Source organism: Vipera ursinii (genome assembly GCF_947247035.1).
Source record: "Vipera ursinii genome assembly, chromosome: 3".
In the NCBI taxonomy this organism is placed as follows: Eukaryota; Metazoa; Chordata; class Lepidosauria; order Squamata; family Viperidae; genus Vipera; species Vipera ursinii.
The window spans coordinates 67089101-67115975 of NC_139516.1; the positions used below are offsets into that span (position 1 = coordinate 67089101).

General features: G+C 36.0%; 1 protein-coding gene across 3 annotated transcripts in view; it reads left to right on the plus strand.

The window, feature by feature from the left end:
* Window positions 1–26875, plus strand: part of NFIA (nuclear factor I A) — a 328904-nt gene that overhangs the window by 172277 nt on the left and 129752 nt on the right. For all 3 annotated transcript variants that reach the window (XM_083360531.1, XM_083360530.1, XM_083360532.1), the window contains exon 3: window positions 20509–20574. In XM_083360531.1, the coding sequence (XP_083216657.1) occupies window positions 20509–20574 (66 nt within the window). The remainder of the gene's footprint in view (window positions 1–20508; window positions 20575–26875) is intronic.

A 26875-nucleotide genomic window follows, 5' to 3' on the forward strand; every position in this document is an offset into this window, starting at 1 on the left:
ATTTGATTAATCAGGCATAAAATATGTTTTCTTCAGTTTTGTATGTATTGCTGAAATAAAAGGTGGTATAAGTTTCAGGAGAAAAAAAGCCCCATTCATAGAAATGTCTTTTTTATGTTTGAGAAGTGATATGTTGTAAAGATTTGGAATATGGACAGAAAACTTTTTTTAATTTCAAAATTGCATACTTGACGAGATAAGTAATTGGGAATTTCTTTTGAGTAACTTGAATTGTGACTGTTGGGTTTCAAGAAATATTGTAGACATTCCTGTCATTCTATTTCTCAGAGGTCTTCGTCATACTTTCTTCCTGCAAAGGAAAGCAATTCATTGCTAATTATTCTACTGAAAGCAACAGTATTCCTTAACTTATGCAAAGAACCTTGCCAGAGATGCTTAATAAAAACCAATGTGAATAAATCTATTTATGAAGATCTGAACTTATTTATTTATTAAATTTATACGTCACTTGTTTCACTATCCAAAGTGACCTTGGACTGTTATATATTGCATATGTTATATGCTATATTTTGTACTAACAAGTATATAGGACTTACTGTACAAGACTACTGCCAATAATCTATGGCAGAGGTTCCCAACCTTACTCGGTTGGTGGACCAGAGGGAAAGAAAAGGGGAAGCATTTCACACTTATGTGTGATGCAAACAGGCCGGTGCTAGTGCCCACGTGACAGTCGCTAGCCCTGCCCCATTTTTGCCACACGGGCACTAGTGCTGCCCTGTTTTCACCACATGGTGCCGTTTAGGCCATGTGGAGCCCCATTTAGGCCACACGGAGCTCTGTTTAGGCTGCGCGAAGCCCTATTTAGGCCGTGCAGTGGCTCCTTTAGGCTGTGTAGCTGTGGCGCTAGCTCAAGTGGGGATGAATGGGCGCATTGGCCAGCCTGTCCCATGGCCCGGTGGCCAGTAGGCCACAGCCCACAGGTTGGGGACTGCTTATGTATGGCGTCTCCTCTGCTACATGAAAATAAAGGGTGGGGTCTAGGAAATGATCTTTCTCAGTGACTGCTTCCACACTATAGATTAGCATGCTCTGACGTATGTAGGGCTCTCAACTTGCCATCTTTACAAAAGGCGATAAAGGCCATTCTGTGAGACATATAGGAAAGGCTGAATTTAAAGGCTGTAATTTCCATAGATTGTGTTTCTTCTATTTTTAAGAGGCTGTATAATTATATAGGGATTGTGTAGTTTAGTTATACTGATTAACAAAATAAATAAATAAATCACTCCATTGGGATAACCGTTGGATTTGATCAGAAGGTCAGCAGTTTTTGAGGAGTTGGAACCCCTACTTCAGCCTCTTGAACTTCTGGAAGCTATTCGATGATAGGATATTAGAAATTGTTCAGCCTGTTTTTCAGGTTTGGCAGGCAGGAATAAAAATTGAAGGCTTCTAGGCAATAACTGCTCTCATCCTTTAAGCCTTAAATCTTTACAATTAAAAAATGTTCTAAAATTACCATTTGGAGAGCCTGGGGATAGAAGAGTTTAGTGTAGAATCTGTAAAATGTTTACATCAAGCGTAACGTTCAGAGTTCTGCAATTACAATAAGGACAAATATAGATTTATGAAAAACTGTTTAAAAAACAACATTGAAACGAGCATAAGAAAAGCGGGTCTACGAAAACAAAATGTGTTTGAGTCAAAGATCATTCTAAATTTTCTGTGGGATATTTCCGAGGCTCTTCATGTTTTTTGATAAATTATACATCATTTAAATACAAAACATCATAGGAAATGGGACTCATATGTTAGTTAGGATCTAGAAATACAGTTCTGTGTTCAGTGACAGTTTGTTTCTGGTAATATTCTGAGTTAAATATAGGATAGGTTTCCCCATTTTGTGACCCTTCTCCAGGTATCCAGCTGGCTATAAGTAAAAATCCTACCTATCATTTCTGTGATATTATTCTGAGATACATTTTTATATTGCTTGCAAATTAATGGTTTAATGAAATTGCATATTTCCCTGATTGTAGATTTCAATTAGGTATGCTTTCTGTGATTGCTCTGTGGCTTATCTGTGCATGTAGCAAACAAAGTGGAAACAAAAATGGGAAATTACTTAAAATGTAGATACTTTGCACCCCAAATCAGAGCTTCCCCAAACCACTGTACATAGATGTGTAAGTTCTCAGAAGCTATTCACATAAAGTTTTCTAGATTTGTTATTCCAGGGCTTAAAATTGAATGATGTCAGACAAACATAACGATTCATTTTATGATGACAAGCTCCAGTCTCTTTTGGTCTATATAAATTTATTGTTTATATGACCCTTTTAAAAGCAATTTTGCTGTGCTTATTGAGCTGCAGTGTTGAGGCATGGTGATCAGATTGGTTTATGATAAATATACTCATGAAACTATGTTGGTAATTCATTTTAAAAAAATAATTATCAGTTCTTATTATTGTAAGTAGTGTTTTTTACAACACATAATTATGTGGAACATTGACTGATACATACCCAATCTGCCTACCTCCTGATTTCCTTACTCACGAAGAACTATAAATATTGACAGCTATGAAATATACATTCAGTCAGATTTCAGAATAAATTTGGTGCTTTGATCTGGATAGCTTTTGGGCAATTGAACTGTATGACAACATCTTTTAAAATACTCAAGCTATGGAAGTATTTCATTTAAAACTTATCTATTTTCACTACAGTTTGCTAATAACATTCAGAACCATCTGAAATATCAATAAGTTATTGATAGATGATTGTCATATTTGTAATACTATAACATTGAATTTATAGTTTTTTCCTTATAGTACAGTTAAACCAAATTTTCAGAGTCATTTAGATCTATATACAAAATTGGTTATCAATATTTCACTAAATTATTACTAAAGCCATACTTTAGAAGAAAACAAAGTGGACTAAAGTGTCTTCATAAAGGTTTTCAATTATCATTATTTGTGAATATTCTCTGCATGGATGCACTATCCAAAAATCACCCAATTTAACAAAAATGAGAGCTGAGCTATTATCTCACTTCTGTTTTAATTTAAAGGAATATGTTTCAGCCAAGAATCCATCAAATTATCTGTTTTCTTTCAAATTTTCCATTGGTTCCTAACAATTTATATGGTCATTACCTTTATTTTCCATTTAACTTCAGTATTCAGTAGCACTGAATTGACTAATTTTGAACACATATAGATATAGAAAATATAGAAGATACAGAAATTTGGTGTGACTCATGCTCATAAGTCAAGGACTTATACCTGTATTTGTAAGAAACATAAATTCAATTTCTTACCTGATTAAAGACCAAAAGCTTAGAAGGTATTTTAACTAAGAGAAGGTAAACTTATTTAATGTACAGATGATTTGAATCAGTTTTGGTAATTTTATTAAGTATAATTATTCAAAACAAATGGTGCATGAATAAATGATGTAATTTAATGCATCCTTCTCCAGCCTTTCATACATATTGGTCTGCTTACCTACAAGTTGTAGCCCAATGAATCTTAAGACTACCAGTTTAGTTAGGCATAATAGACATTTGAGAACAGCTGGGAAATAGTGAACAGTTATTGTTGTTAACATTTGTAATTGTATAACATGATTTTTATGCAGTTTACTCAAGAAAAGAATTCAGGAGCATCTTAGGATGAAAATATTTTTTTACTGTACATATTTAAATAAATAGGGAATGTTGGGTTAACTCCTCCCCCCCCAAATAAAAGGTTCCTAAGAAATTTAAGAAATTAAGTCTGTAAATATGAGGTAAAAGCCTACTGTGGTGCTTGCTATGCTTTCTGGCAAATATGAAATAATGTAATGATTGGATAAAGATGTAGCTTAAAAAAAAGGTTGCTAAAGAATCTAATATTTGTAATTTTAAGCAAATGGATCAAATATTATTTTTAATTATCCTTTTAATACTGTTTTACTAATAACTGCAGATAATGGAATAAGATGTATCTAAATACAAGTGTTTAGTATCCAAAGCTCTTATAGAAGTGCAGTATAAAAATAGTTTATACTGTACAGTACTGTATTCACATACCTCTGTAGAGGCCTTTGAACATAATGTAATTTATAAAATAAACATACCTAGAATTCCTTTATAAAATAGAATATAATTTTGTTAAATATTTGTTTTTTAAAAGACAGTAGAATAAGGTAAAGGTAAAGGTTCCCCCGCACATGCGTGCTAGTTGTTTCCGACTCTAGGGGCCGGTGCTCATCTCCGTTTCAAAGCCGAAGAGCCAGCGCTTGTCCGAGGACGTCTCCATGGTCATGTGGCCGGCATGACTAGACGCCAAAGGCACACGGGACGCTCTTACCTTCCCACTGTAGTGGTCCCTATTTTTCTACTTGCATTTTTATGTGCTTTCGAACTGCTAGGTTGGCAGAAGCTGGGACGAGTAACAGGCGCTCACTCTGTTACGCAGTGCTCGTATTTATTTTTGTATGTTCATATATTACATGATTGTAGAACAAACTGTGTAATTAGGAACTCAGAACAAATTTAGCAAATCAGCATGTTTGTATAGTTTGTGTTTTATATTTTTTGTCTTTATAGGGTACAAATTGCTTTAGTATGCCATATTATTTCAGAGAATATCTTATTTAATTCAAATCTCAGTGATTTCATTAGCATTAACAAGTGCAGCTATACAGTTCAATTATTTCAAGAAGCAGGACTAAAATAATTGTACATTACAAACCTATGCTGATGTTAATAACTAATTGACTCAATTTAACATCATTTCAAATGAATGTTGGAAATGTAAATGTAAAGAGGGGACCTTTTATCACTTAGGTGGACATGTGATAAAACAAAGAAATATTGGAGTAAGATTCATATCCTAATACAGAAATTTCTTACACTAAAGATAAAGATGAAACCAAAAAATTTTCTTCTGAACATAATGGAAAAAGACTTAGGAAAAAGAAATTGGAACTTTGATCCTATATATGTCAACAGTAGCAGGGTTATTGTGTGCACAAAAATGCAAGGACATTTAGATTCCCACTATGGGTGAATGGCTACAGAAGTTGACTGTTTTGATTAAAGAAAAGAATATAAGTACTTTTGTTTCCACATGGAGATCGCTTCTGGATTTTGTGTTTGAGATGGGAAAAAATGAAATTTTGATCTTGGGATTACTGATTAGATTGAATTGTTGTTATAGAAATGGCTACTTTGGAAAATTAAAAAGTGGAGATTCGATGTTAATGATTTATTCTACTGCAACAGAGGAAGCTGGAAGTCAATGCTTTTTTTTCTCCTCCCCCCCACTTCTTTTTCCTTCCCCACTGGGTCCTACTATTTGTTTTTTTGTATTTTATTTTATAATCTAATAAAATGTTATAATAGACTAAAAAATGTAACATCATTCCTTGCATCCATATAGAGTCATATATCCACTACTATAACTGCAACATGCTTTTTTTTAAGAAGCATTATATTCTTCCAGATGTGGCAAGGAAAATAAGGCAAACTACCAAGCTATTCGATGAATTCTAGATAAATTATTATGCAGAACTATATTCATTTAGATGCAGTACAATATCAAATTGCAGTACAAATATCAGTATCATGTAGAAGCATTGAATGATGAGCACCATAATCATATGGTAGCCTTAAATTAAATAAAGCTCTCAAAGTTAATAACCATAGCACATAAACAGAAATATTGAGCTATTAGGAACATGAAGCTTTTGTGAATCATCTGATTCTCACTCCATCCCTTATAATGGTTCTTTAGCAAAGCTTGTTGCTTTTAAAGATCAGGATGTACAAAATTAATGGCATTTTTAAAGCAACATATATGTGACAAATAATAGGGATTATTAGTTTGTGGTAAATTATTATTAGCAATGTTATTAGCATCTTAGTAATAAAAGAAATGATCATATTTGAGGTTCAGACTATTATATTTAGGATATTGCATATAAAGAGTGGTATCTCCATTATTATTCCAAAGTCATTCATTTTTCTCCTCAATTCAAAAGTTGGAACAGCTAGTACTAAAGAAAAAAAATTGAATTGTGAAAGAACTATTTTCCTGTCTGCAATATCCATCTTGTTTTCTTTGCAATTAAGTGGTTAATAACATTTTTGTAGCATAAACTTTATCTGCTAATTTCATGAATGCCATTTTATTCAGTTTACAAATCAAGCATAGGGGAAATCTACCACACAAAATATAGAAACTGACAGTTGAAAAACTTGGAACCTGCAAGGGCTCCATTCAGCAGCTACATTTTTTTCCTTTAGAGCACTTTCTCATTCTGATTGGACTCAACTCCCTTTGGTTGAAGATCTTTGAACTTTCAACTTTTGATGATTTGGAAGTGTTTAAGAATAAGGGTCTTGTTGCTTGGCCTTGCAGATACCCTGATATTTCCACTCTTTTTTGTCTTTTGTTTTCGTCTGTGTGTGTGTGTGTGTGTGTGTGTGTGTGTGTTGAATTTTTGACTACTTCTGTTTTATTCTCATCCTTTATAACAGCGTTCCGTGCGCCTTTGGCGTCTAGTCATGTCGGCCACATGACCACGGAGACGTCCTCAGACAAACGCTGGCTCTTTGGCTTTGAAATGGAGATGAGCACTGGCCCCTAGAGTCGGAAACGACTAGCACGCATGTGTGGGGGAACCTTTACCTTTTACTATAGTGGTAGATACAAGAGAGGAAGAAGAGCAGGGGGCAAATTTTTCTTATTGCCCTCCTAAGCCACCCACTTTTCTTTCCCAAAGGGGGTCAGTGCTGAAAATTAGGCATTTGACCAAATTTTGATGGTATGATCTCGGAATTGCCCACTTAATAGTAAGTGAGAATAAGTATAAAGAAGTGTTGTATTTTTTTATATTTCTGGGCTCTACATGTTTTCTTTCCATTATGTGATTATTATTATTTTTCATGTTTCATATCTTTGACTTTGTTCAAGATGACTTGGTTGAGTAACAACATTTTTAAAGGCACTCTGTAAGACTTGAAGTCTAATTTTTTCAACTGATGCCTGACATTGCCTCTTAATTTGAATCAGAATAGATCTTGGAAGTCTTCTAGTCCAACCCCCTCTCAAGCAGAAGACTCCAGCATTTCAAAAAGATGTCTGTCCAGGCTTTTCTTAAAGACCTCTAGTGATGGAGCACTGACAACATTTGAAGGCAAGCTGTTCCACTGATTAATTGTCCTCACTGTTAGGAAGTTTCTCCTTAATTCCAGATAGCTTCTTGCCTTTATTAGTTTCTATCCATTGTTTCTTATCTTGCCTTCTGGTGCTTTGGAAAATAAGTTGATCCCCTCTTCTTTGTGGCAACTCCTCAAATACTGGAATACTGCTATCATGTCACCCCTAGTCCTTCTTTTCTCTAGAATGACCATACCCAATTCCTGCAACTGTTCTTCATGTGTTTTTGTCTCCAGGCTTTTAATCATCTTAGTTGCTCTTCTTTGCATTCTTTGCATCATTCTTTGCATCATTCTTTGCCTCTCATGCATTACCACTGCAGATACTTTCACTACATCCTGAAACAGCTAATATCAAAGATGAATTAGACTAAAAGTAGGAAACCACTTCAAGATTTTTTCAATGGGAAATGGTGTTCAAATGGGTTGGCTGTCTCTATCCCATTTCATATTTAATGCCTTTGTTCTAACCACAATCATTGTATTTAATTTTTTCAAAATTTGAGCAGATCCTACCTCCTTTTAAAAAAAACACAAAAAATCACACTATTGATTTATTTGAAAAATCTTGAAGGCCTCTCTCTCTTCTGGACCTCAGAATTTATTTAAATCCAAAGATACTTGGAAGGGTGAGGGGTGACACGATAGCAGTGTTCCAATATCTCAGGGGCTGCCACAAAGAAGAGGGAGTCAAGCTATTCTCCAAAGCACCTGAAAGCAGGACAAGAAACAATGGATGGAAACTAGTCAAGGAGAGAAGCAACCTAGAACTAAGGAGAAACTTCCTGACAGTTAGAACAATTAGCCAGTGGAACAACCTGCCTCCAGAAGTGGTGAATTCTCCAACACTGGAAGTTTTTAAGAAGAGACTGGCCAGCCACTTGTCTGAAATGGTATAGGGTTTCCTGCCTGAGCAGGGGGTTGGACTAGATGACCTCCAAGGTCCCTTCCAACTTCTTCTTCTTCTTCTTCTTCTTCTTCTTCTTCTTCTTCTTCTTCTTCTTATTATTATTATTATTATTATTATTATTATTATTATTATTATTATTATTATTCGTATTGAAACATTGTAAACATTTTAGATCTTTCACTTGACAAGAAGAGGACAACTGTCCTCTAATCCTTTAAAGCACGGGTCCCTAACCCCTGGTCCATGGCATGCCAGCAACCGGGCAAAGCCCCATCTGCAGGATGCAGGCAGCACACAAAACCAAGCCCCCTCTGGTCCGTAGAAAAACCTCTCTCCATAGAACCGGTCCTTGGTGCCCAAAAGGTTGGGGACTTCTGCTTTAAAGCATCTTGAGAGGAAAGTAGAGGCATTACTTGAACTTCCATACTGCAAAATAGTTTCTCACTCAAAGGCTGTTTTTCACCAGTGGATACATTGTGAATACTGCATTAATTTTAGCTTTTAATAGAACATATATGTCTGACGTTTTCTTTTTTATTTTATTTTATTCAATCCCCATCCCCTGCCTGTCCTGGGATTGTGATATTTTAGTACATCCCATTCTTCCGGTAGAGAGTAGAAATTGCTTAGCGAAGGAGTTTTCAAACTTTTTCATGTTTTGGAATCAATTAAAAAAATTCCCACAACCCCTGATCGAAAGGGAGTGCCTCGTGATAGAAAACCAGCTGTATTTGAATGTTTTGAATGTACTTCAAGAACAAATTGGAATTGTGCTTATACATACATTTTCTGATATTTTGGAATGCATCTCTGTTTCCAACATTGTTGACCTTTGTAGCTTACTTCTTCCAGTAATCTAGAAATATACAAGAGATTGCCCAAGGTAGTATTTTTATTTATTTATTTACATCTTGCTTTTATTCTTTTTTTTAATAAATAACTTAAGGCCACGAAAGTAATATTCATTTCTTCACCTATCTTGAATTTTGGAACATAATTTATCAAGTTGGTTTTTTTTACAGACATTTAAAAAAAAATCCTTACGTAACTCAATCTCAAAAAATAATTATTTTTAGCAGTGTGACTTTTTGTAATTGTTTTTAAATTATATGAAAATAAGCCTACATTTTAAAAGTTAAATTTGGACAAAAAATATCTAGATTCATTATTAATTTTGGGATGCCATAATTAAGATTAAGTCCACCAAGATCATCAGCTTCTTGGCAATGTTAAAGTTTGAGTCAGTGTTTTAAACTGCTTGTTGTGCCAATACACAGCAGAACTTCTAAATAGTATTGTTCAGCTATATTTGAGATTAGTACAGTGTGAAGTAATTTAAAACTATTGTACAGCAATTAATTTAAACAACAGAGCTCTGCGTATCTCTAGAAAACCGTATAGAGCCAATTGGAAGCTCTCTAAATTTTGAAATGATCCAATAAATTCAAATTGTGTTAGAATTGATAGACATGAATAATGTAAATCAGTTGTAAGGGCATGTTAGGAAACAGATCATAGGATGGAGACTCTAATTTGAATTCTTTTTATGAAATTCACTGAAAATAACCTGAAAGAAAGAGTAATATAATGTAATTAATAATGAAATGAGAGTGTATAAAGGGAAGTCAGCAATGTTTTGTTGTGGCACTTAAATATTATGTTTGGCTTTTATTTGGGGAATGCTTAGAAAGTAATAATCTGTTATTTAATTTGCTTTCTCCCTAGCATTATATATGTGGCATGGCTGAGGAAAAGGGCCGGTAACTAATAATGAAATATGTCTTTTACCAATGAGAAAAAAAGTTTTAAACTCTCCAGATGATTTAAAGCTTTAGTGGCAATTTACCAATATAAATTTGGGTAATGATATGCTAGTATTGCTAGTATTTAGTATTGCTACTAAAATAGTGGTGGAGCTGGGGAAAGAATTATTATAATTTTGCAAAGGAAAATGCACCATGTTACTGAATCCAATTAAGGTACAGTCCTTGGTGGCAAATGTAATTGTGACTCTTCTGCCACGGATGAGTCTTTTCGTTATAGCAAAAGAGCAACTTTTAGAAGGATCTTTTCGCAGGACTTACATTGATGTTTTAGAATCCATCCATTAATGAAACGCAAAGTCCCTTTTCTACATCAAAGCCAAGCCCCCTCCTGCCTTCTTATAGAATCCGCTTTACCTTTTATTTATATCAGTATATCAGCCGTCTTCCCTTTGGATCTGAAACAATCGAACAATATACTGTTGGAATGATGGTTAGTTTCTTTTGACACGCAGCTAAAAAAAGTGACTTCTAGTCTGGGCAAGGGGTGCTCAATACTCTGACTCCATTAAGCTCTGCTTGGCAAAAGCTTAACGCTGGTTCATTGCCGAGAGAATATTTGGATTTTGAGTCCTATCTTGTCGGCAAATTCAGAGCCGTGGAACTGCAGGAGACCTAAAGGAGGCCCCTTCAAGAGCTCCTTCCTTGAAGCTGTACCTTTCTTTTAGACAGTTGTCATTATCTTTGTCTAAAGGTCACGGCCAAATTGAATAAAAAGAAAGCTGTGTGTTCCTGTCGATGCACAAAGGCAGTATTGACTTTCCTAATCCAGTTTGCCGAGGGGTGAGAGAATTAAATTAGATATCTAAGCACAGAAATTGAGAGCCTTTGAAAACAAAGATAAGGAGACGGGCTGTATTTGCCTCCCCCTCTCTTCTTCTTCTTCTTCTTCTTCTTTTTTCTTTTTTCTTTTTTTTTCTTTCCCTGGGAGCACTAGGCTCACAATTTTGCAGGTGTGTCATCTGATCCATGGCTTGCATCGATCAAAACTGTGCCAATGCATATTTAATTAGCAAGGGGACTCTGGATGCATTATGGCCATCATCCATATATTGAATGGACTGTCAGACTTTTTGAATGCTTCCCAAACCCCCTCTTGCTTTGTTGTTTGGGGAGCTTCTGCATTTTGTCTGAGCAGCCAAAAGTTTCTTTGTTTTTAGTTGCTGATGCATACAACACCACTGAGGAGAATACAAACAAGTGAAGTCCTGAAGTGTTTATTTGGTCTAATGGGAAGAGAGGGGGTGGGTGAGGATTGAAAACCTGGGCTTTAATTCCTTTGGGTAACAGATTTTTACCCAACTGGATTTTTTTAAAAAAATAAAAAAATAACAACACTTAAATGGGATTTCAGACTATTATATTCAAGATAAGGCATTTTTTTAAAAAATCCCATTTATATCCCGCCTTTCTCCGAAGACTCAGGGCGGCTTACAATTTTAAGCACAAACCAATGTGCTTAGCAATTTTATGACAGCTTTCATTAAAACATGAATTAATGCTACTGCTGCATTTTCCCCTTGCAATAAAACAAGGTAAAAGAACTTTTTAAAGTAAACATTGAAGTGTATTAAAAGATGGGAACAAATCTTTCTTCCTCACACACAGAGAGACACGGAGACACACACAGACACACACAGACACACAGACACACACACACAAACAAACCAATAACTCAGGGCCAATACATTTAATGCTAAAATAAAATAAGTAAACACTGAGCCCAGTTTTATAGAGATTTTGGCGTTCTGCTCATTATTGCCCTCATGTATCGATTCATACATCATAGGTTACAATAAGGATTCCCCATGCACAAAAGGTACTTCAGAGTTTCTGGGAACTCCTTTTTACAAGACAGTTCAGACAAAGTGTTGCTTGCTAAACAGATGTAATACACAAAGTCTGCTCAGAATAAAGGGCAGCAGACTGCACATGTTTTGGTTCCATTCAAGCTCATCCGCGCAGTCTAGCTAGTTGTTTTTGCTCATTTGCTTAGGAGCTGGCTTAGCACAGTTTTCCCGGTAAAGTAAGGAGGAGTGGGAGGCTGGACGGGGGGGGGGGGAGTAAAAGGCCACAAAGGTTTGCTGCAGGGACTCCTGGGAAGTATATTTGCATACATCTCCTCACAAAGGCTGACTGCTTCCTGGCTTAGACAGAGTGTTGCCTGATAAACAGACTTAACACACAAATGTCTGTCTGGAATAAACAACAGCAAGCTTTGATTTACATTTCTATTATCAAAGATAATCTCTCTCCCAGTGTATGGGAATTAAAAAGCCTGTCACAAAAATGAGTCTGGAATTGCGGTGATTTTACTACTATGTCAAACTCTTCCCTCCCCCCCTCACCCGGGAGCTGATGACATACAGTAGAGTTACTAAAAGGAAGGGAAAAATAATTAGGAGTTAAAGATAGCAAACGGAGTTAAAGATAGCCCAAATGGTGGAATATAGGCGTATCTCTAATGCAAAAATAAATTCATCAATAAATCTGGCCTAAATTAACAGATAAGCAAAGGAATCCCTTATACACATTATTGATTTGCACCTTGTGTGTGTTTGTGGGGGGTGGGGGTGAAATAATACTTTAGAAGGATATAATGATTTAACTTCAATGAGATCCAAAAGTCTCACAGAGCATGCTTCCAAACTTTTCAGATCTTTGTGCTGCAACTGTCCTCAACCCATCTGCAATGGCTATGGATAATAGTCTCATCCATCTGGAGGATAATGGTTTTGAAAAGGTTACTATAAGTAGATCAAACAGAAGGTATGAACGATGAGATTAGCCAACAATGCCCCCATTTCCAGAGAAAGAAAAGGGTTGCCATATTTATCGACCTTTCCACTAATACCAATATTCTCGGGGTGATCCACAGCAATAAGAAATAAATCATAACTATCAAGCAACCATTTAAAAGTTAAGACAGTTGATAAGATTGCCAACATTATAAGCTTGATAGCATTAACTTCACCAACGTATTCTCTGTTCGAAATGTAAAAGGGGTTTTTATCTTTAAAAGCAGATTTATAAAGGTCACAGATCCCATATCTAAATCATTTGTAGCAAAATAATGACTAAATTTGTTTCAGAAAAAGGGGTCAAGAGGTTTCATGTTCATGTAACTTTCTGTGGTTTTTAAAGAGGGATAAAGTTTCAAGGATTTTTATACAACATTACTGTGCCTATGAAAGTCAAGAAATCCTGTCTAAAGGCTACTTAGTTTCAGAAAATCTGAAATGCTTCATCCAAAATAAAATGCTTGACACATCTCTAATTTTCTCTTTTCCTTTTTATCATAGAAAATGTATCATTCAAATCAATTTTGCAGAGATTATATATTGCTGTTAGTATACTTGCTAGTGATCTCTGAAACACAAATCCTATGAAACAATACATATAACTCTTCACTAATTTGTTCCATAATATCCCTATTTCAGCCTCTGAAATGTTTTAAGAGTGCACTATCAAATTTTGTTAGCTTTCTGTATAAAAATATGCTGTAACTCAAATTGTTATTCTTCACTATAATGCCTCTAGCTCCATCTGTAGTAAGTTATGTTGGGCACAATCCATTTTTAAATTCCTTTTCGGGGGCCAGTCATGGGTATACCTTTCTTTTATTGCAATTAATGAAATGCAAACTTTTTTTTAGTCTAATTACATCATGTGAACCTTGATATTTTGTAGTTATTTGTGTTTTTAACACTATTTGACAAATGGTGAAAACTGATTTGAAAGAGAATAATATGTAATACCTAAATTATTTTGTATGTGTCCAGTAGCTTTATTTTTTCTAAATGGTACACAATGTAGCTTTTGCTTGTTTTTCTTTCTTTCTGTATAGAATTGAAAATTAAATGTTATCTAGAGCTCTAAGTGGTAATTTTACCAAAATGCATCTGAAACTTTTTTTTAACTTTTATTATTTACCTTTCCATCCTACAGGAGGCCCATAATGGTAGATTTTAAGGATGGCATGGGAGAAGAAAGTTATTTATAACATTTGCGATATTAATTCCATCCTTAGAGTCTTGAGACCCATTGTACCATCTCTTTTCTAATAACAAGAGTCTTTGGATATGAGGTGGGCGGCAAATAAATTTCACAAATGAATAACTAATCTTCTAATAATCAATATTTGTAATTTGCTATTTGAAAATATTAAGGAAATAGAGTTTTGAAATTCTTGAGTTGCCATAGATGACAGCCATCACTACTATAAGATGAGCACTGTACTTGCTGTAATGAAAATGGTGGTAATTTCATTTATACACTTCAGTACTATTGTTTTGAAAAAAGAAAGCACTATCTATATTCTTTTTTTACACCAGACAATTTTTAACATAGGAAATCTGTATCAAATATTTAAGTTAATTTTTTTTTAGGAAAAGGTTTATATTAAATAATTGAACTTTCTCCCTGTCTCCCAGGTAGCCCACAAAAACTTTCTAGGTTCCTTATTTTCCGATTTTTATATTTATTGCTTTATAGCATTTTAACATTGTTTTAATTGTAATTAAACAGTGATTAAAGAACGTGAAAAGGAACCAAGTAAAATAGCTGTTAATTGATTTACTTGTAGGATCAGATTGAATTTAGAACAAATGAAACAAAATATTTAGCATGAAGATGCAGCTATACCAATGGTTTTCTTATTCAAAGAACCAGATGTAGATACATATGTATCTTTTCATAAAATGTAAGGACATTTTTCTCCCACTATGGACAAAATTCATAACCAGAAAAGCATGCCTGAAATTTTCATAGCATGAAATATACCTGTTTGTTGCTTTCCAATATAGATTCAAGTGTGCATGTTAGCAGTCTAATCCAGGACTATGTTGTTGTTAATTGCAAAGTCGTGTCTGACCCATTGCGATCCCATGGACAATGTTCTTCCAGGCCTTCCTGTCCTCTACCATCTTCTGGAGTCCATTTAAGCTCACGCCTACTGCTTCAGTGACTCCATCCAGCCACCTCATTCTCTGTCATCCCGTTCTTCTCTTGCCCTCAACCTTTCCCAGCATTAGGCTCTTCTCCAGTGAGTCCTACCTTCTCATTAGGTGGCCACAGTATCCTGGATTATAACATAGCAGAAAAGTCCCTTGGTTAACTTTTAATCCAGACAAGTCAAACTTGCGACGTCAGATGACGTCCTGCAACGTATCGAAGCATTTTTGCCATTGCCAGCAATGGGGTGGGCATGGCTTCCGGATAACGCATCCGGCCCGCGGGCCAGCAGTTTGACACCCCTGTTTTAATCCATCCCTAGGAGAAGTTTCATCTCTTAGTTTTAAATAAAGAAAAAACTTCAGCCTAGCTAGTTATTCTGATCACTGCACTGCTACCTGGCATTACATAATTATTTTATTTTATTTTATTTATTTATTTTAATTCCATTTATATCCCGCCCTTCTCCGAAGACTCAGGGCGGCTTACAAGCTTAGCAATAGCCTTCATTCTATGTATATGCCTGCTTGTTAGAGCTTTCACACACACACCCAAGCGGCATTATTACAAAGTCAGCTTAATTGCCCCCAACAATCTGGGTCCTCCTTTTACCTACCTCGGAAGGATGGAAGGCTGAGTCAACCTTGAGCCTGGTGGGACGCGAACCTGCACTAATTGCAGGCAGCTGGTGTTACTTAAGGAGGCATTAGCCCACTGCGCCACCGAGGCTCTTAAAATATAAAGTAATTAAAATATAAAGTGACAAAAAAAGTCCCTGGAAAAATGCTGCAAAAATATGCAACAATAGGTAGCAAAATGTTAAAAAAGAAAAGTCAAAGGTCTAGGCAAAGATATGCAATTTGAAAAAAGATGCTTGGATGTATCTCCAAGGCAGAACATTCTACAGTCAAGGATTCACAACTACCTTGAATAACTGCTCCCAATAATGACACCAGAAGTAGGGCTTCTTCCAAAGATTTTAAAGGTCAGATTAGTACATGCTAGTATAATATATTCTGGTACTAAAGCATTTTTGGCCTTCTAATTCAAAAATAAAATAATAAATATGTTCAGAAGCAAACAACCAGTAGGGATCATATAAAATAAGCATAATGTTTTCCACGCTTTCTTGGATTGTCTGAAGGTTCTCTATTAACATCTGAAAAGCAACAGAGAGAAAAAGATGCAAAGTAATAGATTATTGTGTTATGCTGTCTTGCCTGGGAAGGGATGAAGCTGGTTCCTAGTGACAAGCTGGATATAGTAATATTCTTTCAACTCCATCTGGAAAATGCAATCACTTCAGTTTTCTGTACTTGGGAATTACCCTACACCAGGGGTGTCAAACTGCCGGTCCGCGGGCCAGATGCGTCATGCCGAAACTGTGCCCACCCCAGCTCCAGCAATGCGTAAAAAGTCACGATACGTCACGACACGTCACATGATGTGGCGAGTTGGACATCTTTGACCTATACTAGATTAAGTGTAGGTCAAAGGTTAGGTTTCTGTTCACTGGCTCTCATCCAGTTCATTTCCTTCTCCTGGTGTTATCTCACCTCGTTGAGATTTGACAGATATAGTTGAGTGTCATCTGCATATTGTGGTCAGTGTGATCAAAAACAGCTGAGAGATAGGGGGGGAAATGACATGCTAAAGATAACATGTAGTCTTCGTATGACTTCTGTCCATGTAAATGCAGGCATTTCCTGTCACAATTCTATTCTTATTTAAGAGAGACAATGAAGTTCTTGTTTAACTTTCTGACTACTGTATCCGGTAAGCTTTCCATGATACGGTATCAGAAGTCAGATTTTAAATCTGTGCCTTTCCTAACATGAAAAAAGGAAATCCTTTCTCTTGCCATAAACACAGACATTAGATTGTTCTAAGAAAAATGCATTGCATGGTGGAAAATATCAGAATCCAGATAACTTGCTATTGTGATTATTTTTTTAAGACAAAAATGTAGCAGAGAAATGTTTCTTAAGCTATGTTTTATATACAGATATGCAGAGAGAGACGCATTCACAGACACAAACCCTGAGCATTGTCTTTCCTGAAATTTGTCTTTTTGAAAAGAGGATTTTTGGCAATCACTACAGTCCAAATGAAATATCAAAATAGGATGTATGTTGAATCAGCTATTAAGAGTTTCTTTTTAAATATCTTATTCCAGAGAGTGATAAAATATGTCATTGTAAGCAAGTTCATATAAACCATTAAGATTTATAAACCGTGTACTAAATACATGGAAAAATTAAGTAGATTACTTGTTTATTAATTCATTCAATTTATGTTGCCCAATTCCAAAATGAGAGTCTGTGTAGCTCACAACAGAGTAAAATAAATGTGATAAGAAGAGACATAAAACAAAAACTATAGTAGAAAACAAGGAAAACAATAAGATGGTAAACCTGGCAACAACTCAAACATCCCACAGCATTGAGCGGGAGACTCAGCTACTCTATCCCAAGGCCAGTCTCTTCTTAAAAACTTCCAGTGTTGGAGCATTCAAAACTTCTGGAATCACAACTTCTGATTAGTTGTTCTAACTTGTCAGGAAATTTTTCCTTAGTTCCAGGTTGCTTCTCTCTTTGATTACCGGTAGTTTCCATCTGTTGCTTCTGGCCCTGCCTTCAGGTGCTTTGCAGAATAGCTTGACTCCCTCTTCTTTGTGGCAGCCCCTGAGATATTGGAACACTCCTATCATGTCCCCCCTCGTCCTTCTCTTCATTAAACTAGACATACCCAATTCTAGCAACCATTCCTTATATGTTTTATCCTACAGTCTTCTAATCATCTTTGTTGCTCTTCTCTGTACTTTTTCTAGAGTCTCAATATCTTTTTTACATCATGGTGACCAAAACTGGATGCAGTATTCCAAGTGTGGCCTCACCAAGGCATTATAAAGTGGCATTAACACTTCATGTGATCTTGATTCTGTCCTTCTGTTAAAGCAGCCTAGAACTGTGTTGGCTTCTTTGGCAGCTGCAGCACACTGCTGGCTCATATTTAAGTGATTATCCACTAGGACTCCAAGATCCCTCTCATATTGTGTTGATTATGTTATTATTAAATACAAATATTTATATGAATTTAATAAATTATTATTAGTAATAGTTTCCAAATGTGGGCAAAGTTCAGTGTCTTTCCATTTCCCTGTAACTTTAGACACAGGAAGAACATGAACAGGCCTTCCCCAAAAGTCATTGGATGGATTAAAGTCTATCAAGCAAGGTACCACTTATACTGTACCTGTGCATTTGGTTTTTCTTGCCTAAAAGTAGAACCTTACTTTTTTCACCATTGAATTTCATTTTGTTAGATAGTGCCCAGTGTTCGAGTCTGTCAAGATCCTTCTGTATCTTAAGCCTATCTTCTGGAGTGTTGGCTATTCCTGCCAGTTTGTTGTCATCTGCAAATTTGATGAGTTCCCCATCTATCCCCTCAGATAGCATGGCATAGCATCTGAAGAGCTTCCTGATCCAGAAAAGGACATAACTGCTATATTTAGGTCACATCAGACTCCACCTTGATAGACTTTAATCCATCCAATGACTTTTGGGGAAGGCCTGTTCATGTTCTTCCTGTGTCTAAAGTTACAGGGAAATGGAAAGACACTGAACTTTGCCCACATTTGGAAACTATTACTAATAATAATTTATTAAATTCATATAAATATTTGTATTTAATAATAACATAATCAACACAATACCAAAAGATGGGGGGGTTGTTTGGAGTCCAGAGAAGAGCAACAAAGATGATTAGGGGAGTGGAAGCTAAAATGCACAATGAACGGTTGCAGGAATTGGGTATGAGAAAGAAAAGGACTAAGGCTGATGTAATGGCAGTCTTCCAGTATTTTATGGGCTATCACAGAGGATGGGGTCAATTAATTCTCAAAAGCACATGTGGGCAGAGCAGGAAGTAACACATGGGAGCTTAAGAAACAGATCAACTCAGAATTAAAGAGAAATTTAGGTCAACAAGAACAATTGATCAATGGAACACCTTTTCTTCAGAAGTTGTGGGTGCTCCATTACTGGAGTTTTGCCTGAAAATGGGGTGTCCTGCTTGATGAGAGGGTTGGACTAGAAGACTGTCAAGCTTCCTTCCAACTCTGTTATTCTGTGTTATATATATGCTACCTGGCTCCTATTATTCTGGATATATTGTAAAGCACCCTTGTCTGTGGCACTTAAAAAAGATCATTGCGCACAATTTTATTTCACCAAGCCTTCAGTCCCTGTTAAATATTTGCATTCAGCTTGGGGGAACATTTGTATATGATTGTTATCTTTAAATATTTTAGTGTATCACAGTCTGCTGAGATTATTCTTATTTGGGGGGGACTATAAAAACTATGCAATAAAATAAGTAAATATTTTGTCATTTTTTAAAAAAACAAATGGAACCAAATCATAAGCGGTATGAGGCTTTGTAACTTTGTCCCCCACTCAGTCCCACTTTGCATCGTGGGCTAGATATATGTGTATTCTACATTAGCCAGAGGTGATCTTTTTATTTATTTATTTGATTGCTCTTTGGCAAAGCAAGAGGCAGATAGTTAGATTTAATCCGGGAAATTGGTCGGTTCCCCTGCAGACCCTTTATTGGTCTGAATCAAGCTCAAATGTTCTGTGGTTACTTTTGAGTAAAAAAAAGTGGGAAATTAGCTATTAGCTACAGTTAAAAAACAAACAAACAAACAGATTTCCCTGCTTCTGGGACAAAGAAAAAAATATTGCCCTCGTTTAGTTTTCCTAGCTTCTTTTTCAGACTAAAATTCACTAAGAAGGATCTATAAATTAAAACAGCTTCTTCTGTATTTGTATAGACATGGGTAATTCAGATAAATATGAAAAATGTAGTATTTTAATAGCAAGCAGTTAGCATGTTAATGAATTTTGATAACATTAGAATATCCTCTACAAGGGAGATGGGCGGTTAAGAACTATGAAGTCTAAATATTTTTTTTAAATAAAAATATTAGAAATTTTTATAGATATTAAAACATCGTTGGAATACAAAGCCAAGGTCTTCACTGATAATACAAAAGTAGTCTTTGACTTATGATAGTAATGGAGCCTGCCTATTACAGTCATAAGTTGTGATGGTTGTAAAGTGAGTCACTATATGATTGGACCCATTTTTACAACCTTTTTTGGCTGTAAAGCAAACACTGCAGTTGTTAATCAAAACCATTGTTTACTAAGGGGTGTTTTTGCTAAAAAACAGAAGTAAGTGGTTTTGGCAATCATAGTCACATGACTATGGGACAGTGCAAATGGCCATATGTGCGTACCAGTTGCCAAGAGGCCGAAATGTGGCCACAAAACCATGGCAGGGGGGTCTGACTGTTGGAACTTTAGAACCAGGTTGTAATTACTTTTTGGACGGGGTCTGTTGTAACTTTGACAGTCAAGGACTACCTTTATAAGCTTTGAAGTCTTAAATGATGAATTTTGGCATCAGGGTTTTTTTTTAATGCTATAAAAATTAAACATTAATATAAATCACTACCTTGCTTCCTGTGGGGACTGTTTTGCTTTTGGGTTTTGTCTATGAAAAATACCTCAGACTATAAAACCTGCTACTCTTCCACAGTCAGTTCCTATAATTTTGGACCATATTTATGTCTTTTAGATTCAAGTCAGTCAGAAAGTCCCAGCCAGCCAAGCGAAGCTGATATTAAGGACCAGCCTGAAAATGGTGAGTTTTGCCGAGCTTATGTCAATTGAGTCTGTATGTTTTTTAGGGAATTTCAACTACAGACCCCCAGGAGATGCTTTAGGTATATTAGGTATGCCCATTTTTCTTTCAGGTCAGGCAGGGGTGGGGAACCATGACCCTTTTATGACTTGTGTACTTCAACTCCCAGAGTTCATGAGCCAGCATGGCTGGTTCAAGAAATTCTGGGAGTTGAAGTCCACAAGTCATAAAAGGGCCATGGTTCCTCACCCCTGAAGTAAGGCCTGAGTAGTTCTGAGCAGGCTGTTATTTGAAGCTGCAAACAAGGCGAGCGAGAAAGCACATTGATTTTGGCTACACCTTCGCCATTTTCTTTTTCGTTGAGAAAAGATGAAGAACTGAAAGGATAATGGAAAAGATCAGAAGAATTTGGATTCAGTTGAATTTGGATTCAAGGCAAGTTCTAAAGGACAGTATCATGGTTCCTGTGATTACAGTGATTTAAGTAGGTAGTAATAGAGCTTGATAGAACCATGGAAGTGAAGACTGCAAAGTGGCGTGGGACACAGGAAATCAGAGTGTTATTTAGAATAGAGTCATGCCTATTGAGCAGACCTACCTCAGTTTTGAATGAGGGGAAGATTCAGCAGTGTTCATTCACCTTGTCTTTTGGAATATAGACAATTTGGGGAGATTAGTACTTTCACCAGTATAAATCATTGAAGTACTCATCAGTGATATGTCTTATCAGAATTTGCAGGCGATGCCTCATGGTATTAAAGATGCAAGAACATTTCTTAGTATTTGCAGAGCCATACCACATCATGTATAAAAAAAACTGAAAGGAAAAATGTTGCCTTAAAATTCTCAATTATTGCCAAAAGAACAAATATGGTAATTATGAAATTAAGGCCTTTAATACTTGGTCTTGAAATATAGCATACAGTTTCTTAGCTATAGATTGCTTACCGTTATCAGATTAAATTCTTTCATTTTACTGATGTTGGAGTAGGGGGGAAACAGAATTAAAAGAAATACGAAATTCACCAACATTCTTAACAGTTATGATTTGGAGTAAACGGTTGATAATACATAGCTTTAACAAAAAAAAATAGATACACATTTTTCAAAGAATTGGTTATATTTACATATAAACTTGAAGGAGGTATTCATTAGCCCAGCTGTTCTCCTGTGCTTGCTGATTTAATTGCCTATTAAAAAGGAGGTTTTTTTCCCCTGAATATCTTCAATATTCAAATCAAACATCTTGATAATTCCAAAGCATGCCCTAACTCTGTCTTCAAAAATGAAAGATACTTTGTTCTTCCTAATAGTAAAAAGTATCAAACAATTTCTTACACTTGTTCATGGAATCTTTGTGATAATTGCACTGAGTTTGTTAATGTGATATAAGTAGTCAATTATAGACTTATTTATTTATAAAGGTAATGTTGGACATACTGGTTAAGTTGGTGATTCAAAGGAATATTTGAAAAAAACAGAAGTATGATCAAGTGAAATCTAAGTGGGTCTAAATTGTAGCATGAAACTTATTTCAGTAAAATTTAAATTTGTGCGCCAGTGTTACTCTTGGTATCAATGTAATTTTACAATATGTTTAACTTTGGATACACGGCACTTTTCAAAGCAAGGCCTATGGACTTCAAATACATGGAACCTGGATCTAGTTTTACAATAATAGAAAAGTGGGGGGGGGGGGGAATGAGACTTCCATCCCTGAAAAAGTAGACAGAAGAAATTGAATAAGCAGCCTAGAAAAGGTGTAGTCAAAGAGAAAGAAAAGAGATGGAGAAATATACTATAAAGGGAACAACAACACCAAAGCTAGTCACCTCTTGAGTGGCTAATCCTTTCCAGAATAAGGCTTGTGTGCATCCTTTCCAAAATAATCATAAAGAGGTGTGAGTCTACAAGTTTTTCTTTTATCTCATTTTAGAAGTCCACCCAGACCCTAAAATGTTAATGTTAATTATTATTAGGAAAAAAGAGGTCAACTCTTGAAGCTGACTTGTTTTCACAAAGTATACTTAGAGTTCTCCATTGAAATGCATGATTATTAATTTTTTTTGGAAATACAAATTGGAGTCATGGAGATAGTTGTTTGGGTGGGGAAAAGTTAAAAAAAATTCTTTGCCGATACAAGTTGTTCAGTTCAGGACAAATCTTCCTTTTCCTATTAGTACATGACTTTTTGGTTTTTGAGAAATGGAAGAGAAGATTCTGTGTTCTATGTTCTGTTTCAAGACTTTTAACATTTAGAAGCAATATGAAAAAGTTGTTAACAGAATAACAGAGTTGGAAAGATCCTTGAAGATTAGCTAATCTAATCCCATACTCCAGCAGGATATCCTATACCATTCCAGATAACTGGCTGTCCAATTGTTTCTTGAAAACTCCAATGATGGAGCACCCATAACTTCTGGAGCAAGCTGTTCTATTGGTTAATTGTACCTACTGTCAGGAAATTTCTCCTTAGTTCCAGATTGATTCTCTCCTTGATTGGTTTCCATTCATTGCTTCTTGTCTTGCCTTCAGGTGCTTTGGAGAATATATTGACCCCATCTTCTTTGTGGCATCCCCTCAATTATTTTGCATTTTAAAAAATATTTACATAATCAAAATATATAAATATGTTACGGATTTGGATTATGTGGAAAGTCAGTAGTTTAGATCATCACTGGCCATATAATTGCATTACATTGATTGACATTAAAACTAGCCTATTGTAGTAATATAAGAATAAAACTGAGGATGGAATAAATAAAACCATATCTAGCATTCATTTGCCTTTGCTGAGAACCCAGTGTATCAATAAAGAAGAAAACATGTAGAAAGGTTGCTAATTTAAGCAGTAATTTTAAAAGGTGTTAACAGGTGTTGATATTAATCATATTCCCATGAATGAAAGTGCATTATATATCACCCTTTTAAAATTACTTTACAAGTGGCAGCTATTAGCTTTTTGTCCAATCTTTTTAATTTTAGGAGATTTGTTTCCCAGGAGTGATCTTATGCCTGTTAAATTAATTCTGTATTTTTCACTAGATAAGGGAACAAATTCTGCCTACAGCAGATTAATAATAGTGCTAGTAGCAGGCACAATAATTTATTACATTTATATACCATCCAACTCCCAGCAACTCTGAACTTTACAGAAATCTAGTCTGGAGAAAAATTGGTAAGGACAAATGCTACTGCCAGTTGTTGCTTTGTCGTGTATAGAATAACTGGAAAACTTTTGCTGACACAATTTCTGGTTGATTTCCATCCAAAATTACTCATTGTTTGAAAAAGTTGGAAAACTGAAAGACTAGATTGTGACCATTATTTTTATTATTGTGATTGGACAATGGAAAAATACAGTAAGCCTCTTGTTTAAAACCCAGATTTATTCCAGTTAGTCATAGAAATGTGTTATCTTCAGTGAAACTTACATTCAGGAAAATGCTTAGACATTTTTATAGCCTTGTGTTGAATACACTGATCCATAGTCTTGTTTAATCATGGTTTGGTTTGTTGATCTCATCACAACTGGATTGGGCTCATATATGAGATGATAAACCATGGTTTACAAACCACAAGAGTTCACTTAGGATTTTTAGCCAAGTCCAGATAAACCATATTAATCCCTAAGTCATGGGATATTTACTTTGTAGGCTTTCATCAGTAAAAGTAAAAATGATCAGTTGTAACTGGAATGTGAATGAAAATTTGATTCCCACAATACTTCCCAGCAATTGAAATCATCTTATACCTGTTGGACAAGTCATTTCTACCATCCTTTTATATTACATTTTTCTTTTATAAAGCAATCATTGTTCCATGTATTTACAAAAATATGCTATGTAACTCTTAGCCGCTAATAATAATAATAATAATAATAATAATAATAATAATAATAATAATAATAATAATAATAATAGTAATAGTAATAATAATAATAATAATAGAATTGGAAGGGACCTTGCAGGTCTTCTAGTCCAACCCCCTGCTCAAGGCAGGAAACCCTATACTATTTCAGACAAATGGTTGTCCAATCTCTTCTTATAAACTTCCAGTGTTAGAGCATTCACAACTTCTAGAGGCAGGTTGTTCCACTAATTAATTGTTCTAACAGTCAGAAAATTTTCCTTAGTTCTAGGTTGCTTCTCTCTTTGATTAGTTTCCAAACATTACTTCTTGTACTTCCTTCGGGTACTTTGAAGAATAGCTTGTCTCCCTCTTCTTTGTGGCAACCCCGAGATATTGGAACACTGCTATCATTTCACCCCTCGTCCTTCTCTTCATTACACTAGGTCAGGGCTTTTCAACCAGTGGTATGGGTACCACCTGTGGTACATTGGCACCTGACAGGTGGTACGCGACCATCCTAGAAAAGTGGTAGTGGGGGAGGGGAATGGCAGCACCACGGAAGCCTGAGCGAGAGATGGCTGGAACTGCAGGGCTGTCAGGGCTCAGTGGAAGTGCCAGGATCAGTGCCAGGCTCCAGCTGGAGCTCGGCACTGATCCTGGTGCTTCTGCTGAGCCCAGAAGAAGCACCGATCAGCTGGAATGTTGCAGCATCTCCAGGGTCTTGTGATTTATATTCAGATGCTTGGCAACTGATTCATGTTTATGATGGTCACAGTGTCCCAGGGTCATGTGAAGTGAACAAAACCTGCTGCAACCACCCAGCCAGACAGGGGGAATAAAAACCAAACACCCCCCCCCCCACCCCTGCTGCCAATCCTCAACAGAAATGCTTACAGCAATGAAAACCTTGGACAGGAGGAAGAACATCGCTGGGTGGGCAGGCAGGTGTCTTGCTCAGCTGTGGCTTCGGGGGCACTTTTTCCAGTGCCATTGTAACTTTGAACAGTCACTAAGCGAACTGTTGTAAGTCAAGGACTACCTGTACTTCATCACTTTTTTCCTTTTTTTTTGGTCATCAAGTTTTTGACACCTTGCTAGCCGACTGGTGGTACTCGGATGTTGCCATATCCTAAAAGTGGTACAATGGGTAAAAGGGTTGAAAAGCCCTGCACTAGATATATGCAATACTAGCAACCATTCTTTATATGTTTTATTTTCCAGTCCCCTAATCATCTTTGTTGCTCTTCTCTGTACTCTTTCTGTACTCTGCAATCAAAACTGGATGTAAAAATGATGTTGAGACTCTAGAAAGAGTATAGAGAAGAGCAACAAAGATGATTAGAGGAATGGAGGATAAAACATACTGTATAAAGAACGGTTGCTGGAATTGGGTTTGTCTAATTTAATGAAGTTGTCCAAAACAAAGCATAATTATATTGTTTTTCAACTTGTTTGTATTTATCTGATTGTCACCCATTTTAATGTTTAAAGTGCTTTTGCATAAGAGTTATGAAAGTTGTAGGCATGTGTATATTTACTCTACTTCTAGGTACGCTTGTTAAAATTTTATTTTTTTTCTTTGGGTCACATGGCATACTACTAATATAATATTATTATCCTCTAGTATGTAGTAAGAGGAATGGAATAGCATTACTAAGAGTAAGTTACTACGTAACTTTTTCCCTCTTTCATGTCTAAAAATTCATTTCAGAAATATTCTTCTGCCTTTTGAGAGGCAAACAAAAAGAAATTAGCAATAGAAAATCATTCACATAGGACAAAGTTATCTTTCTCTTCTATTTTTGATTGACATGTAATGATAAAATCACAGTGAATTGTGCATTCTGTGTGTAAATTAGCCCTAAATATACAAAAACACTATTCCTATACATTACTGTCTTTTTCCTCTTCCATTGTCAAACAGAAATTAGCATCTCAATTCTGATTTTCTGTGAAATCATAAAATCATTTCCTTGTTCTATATATCTATAGAATCAAGTCATATATAGCTTTGCTGTAACTCGTTCAATGTGTGTTGAGAGTATAATTACATCATGTGCAATGTTGTCTAAAACTTTCAAAGTATCTCATTTTAGTATCCCTTCTTCTGAAAGCCACAGAATTAAAGGATCTGCTGGAGGTTAGCTTATTTATCATCTCGCTTCCCCGAGGGCATAGGATTGCAGAACCCTGGGCTCAGGTTGGTTTATTTCAACGCCAGGTCCGTGGTGAACAAGGCTCCCCTCATACATGATCTTGTTGAGGAGGAGAACGCTGACCTGGCTTGCATCACGGAGACCTGACTGGGCCAAGAGGGAGGTGTCCCCCTCTCGGAGTTATGCCCACCGGGCTTCTGGGTGCTTCACCAGCCACAGGCCCAGGGCAGGGGTGGGGGGGTGGCGGTTATTATTAGGGAGAGTCTTTGTCCGCGAGTGGCCACTGTCCCTCA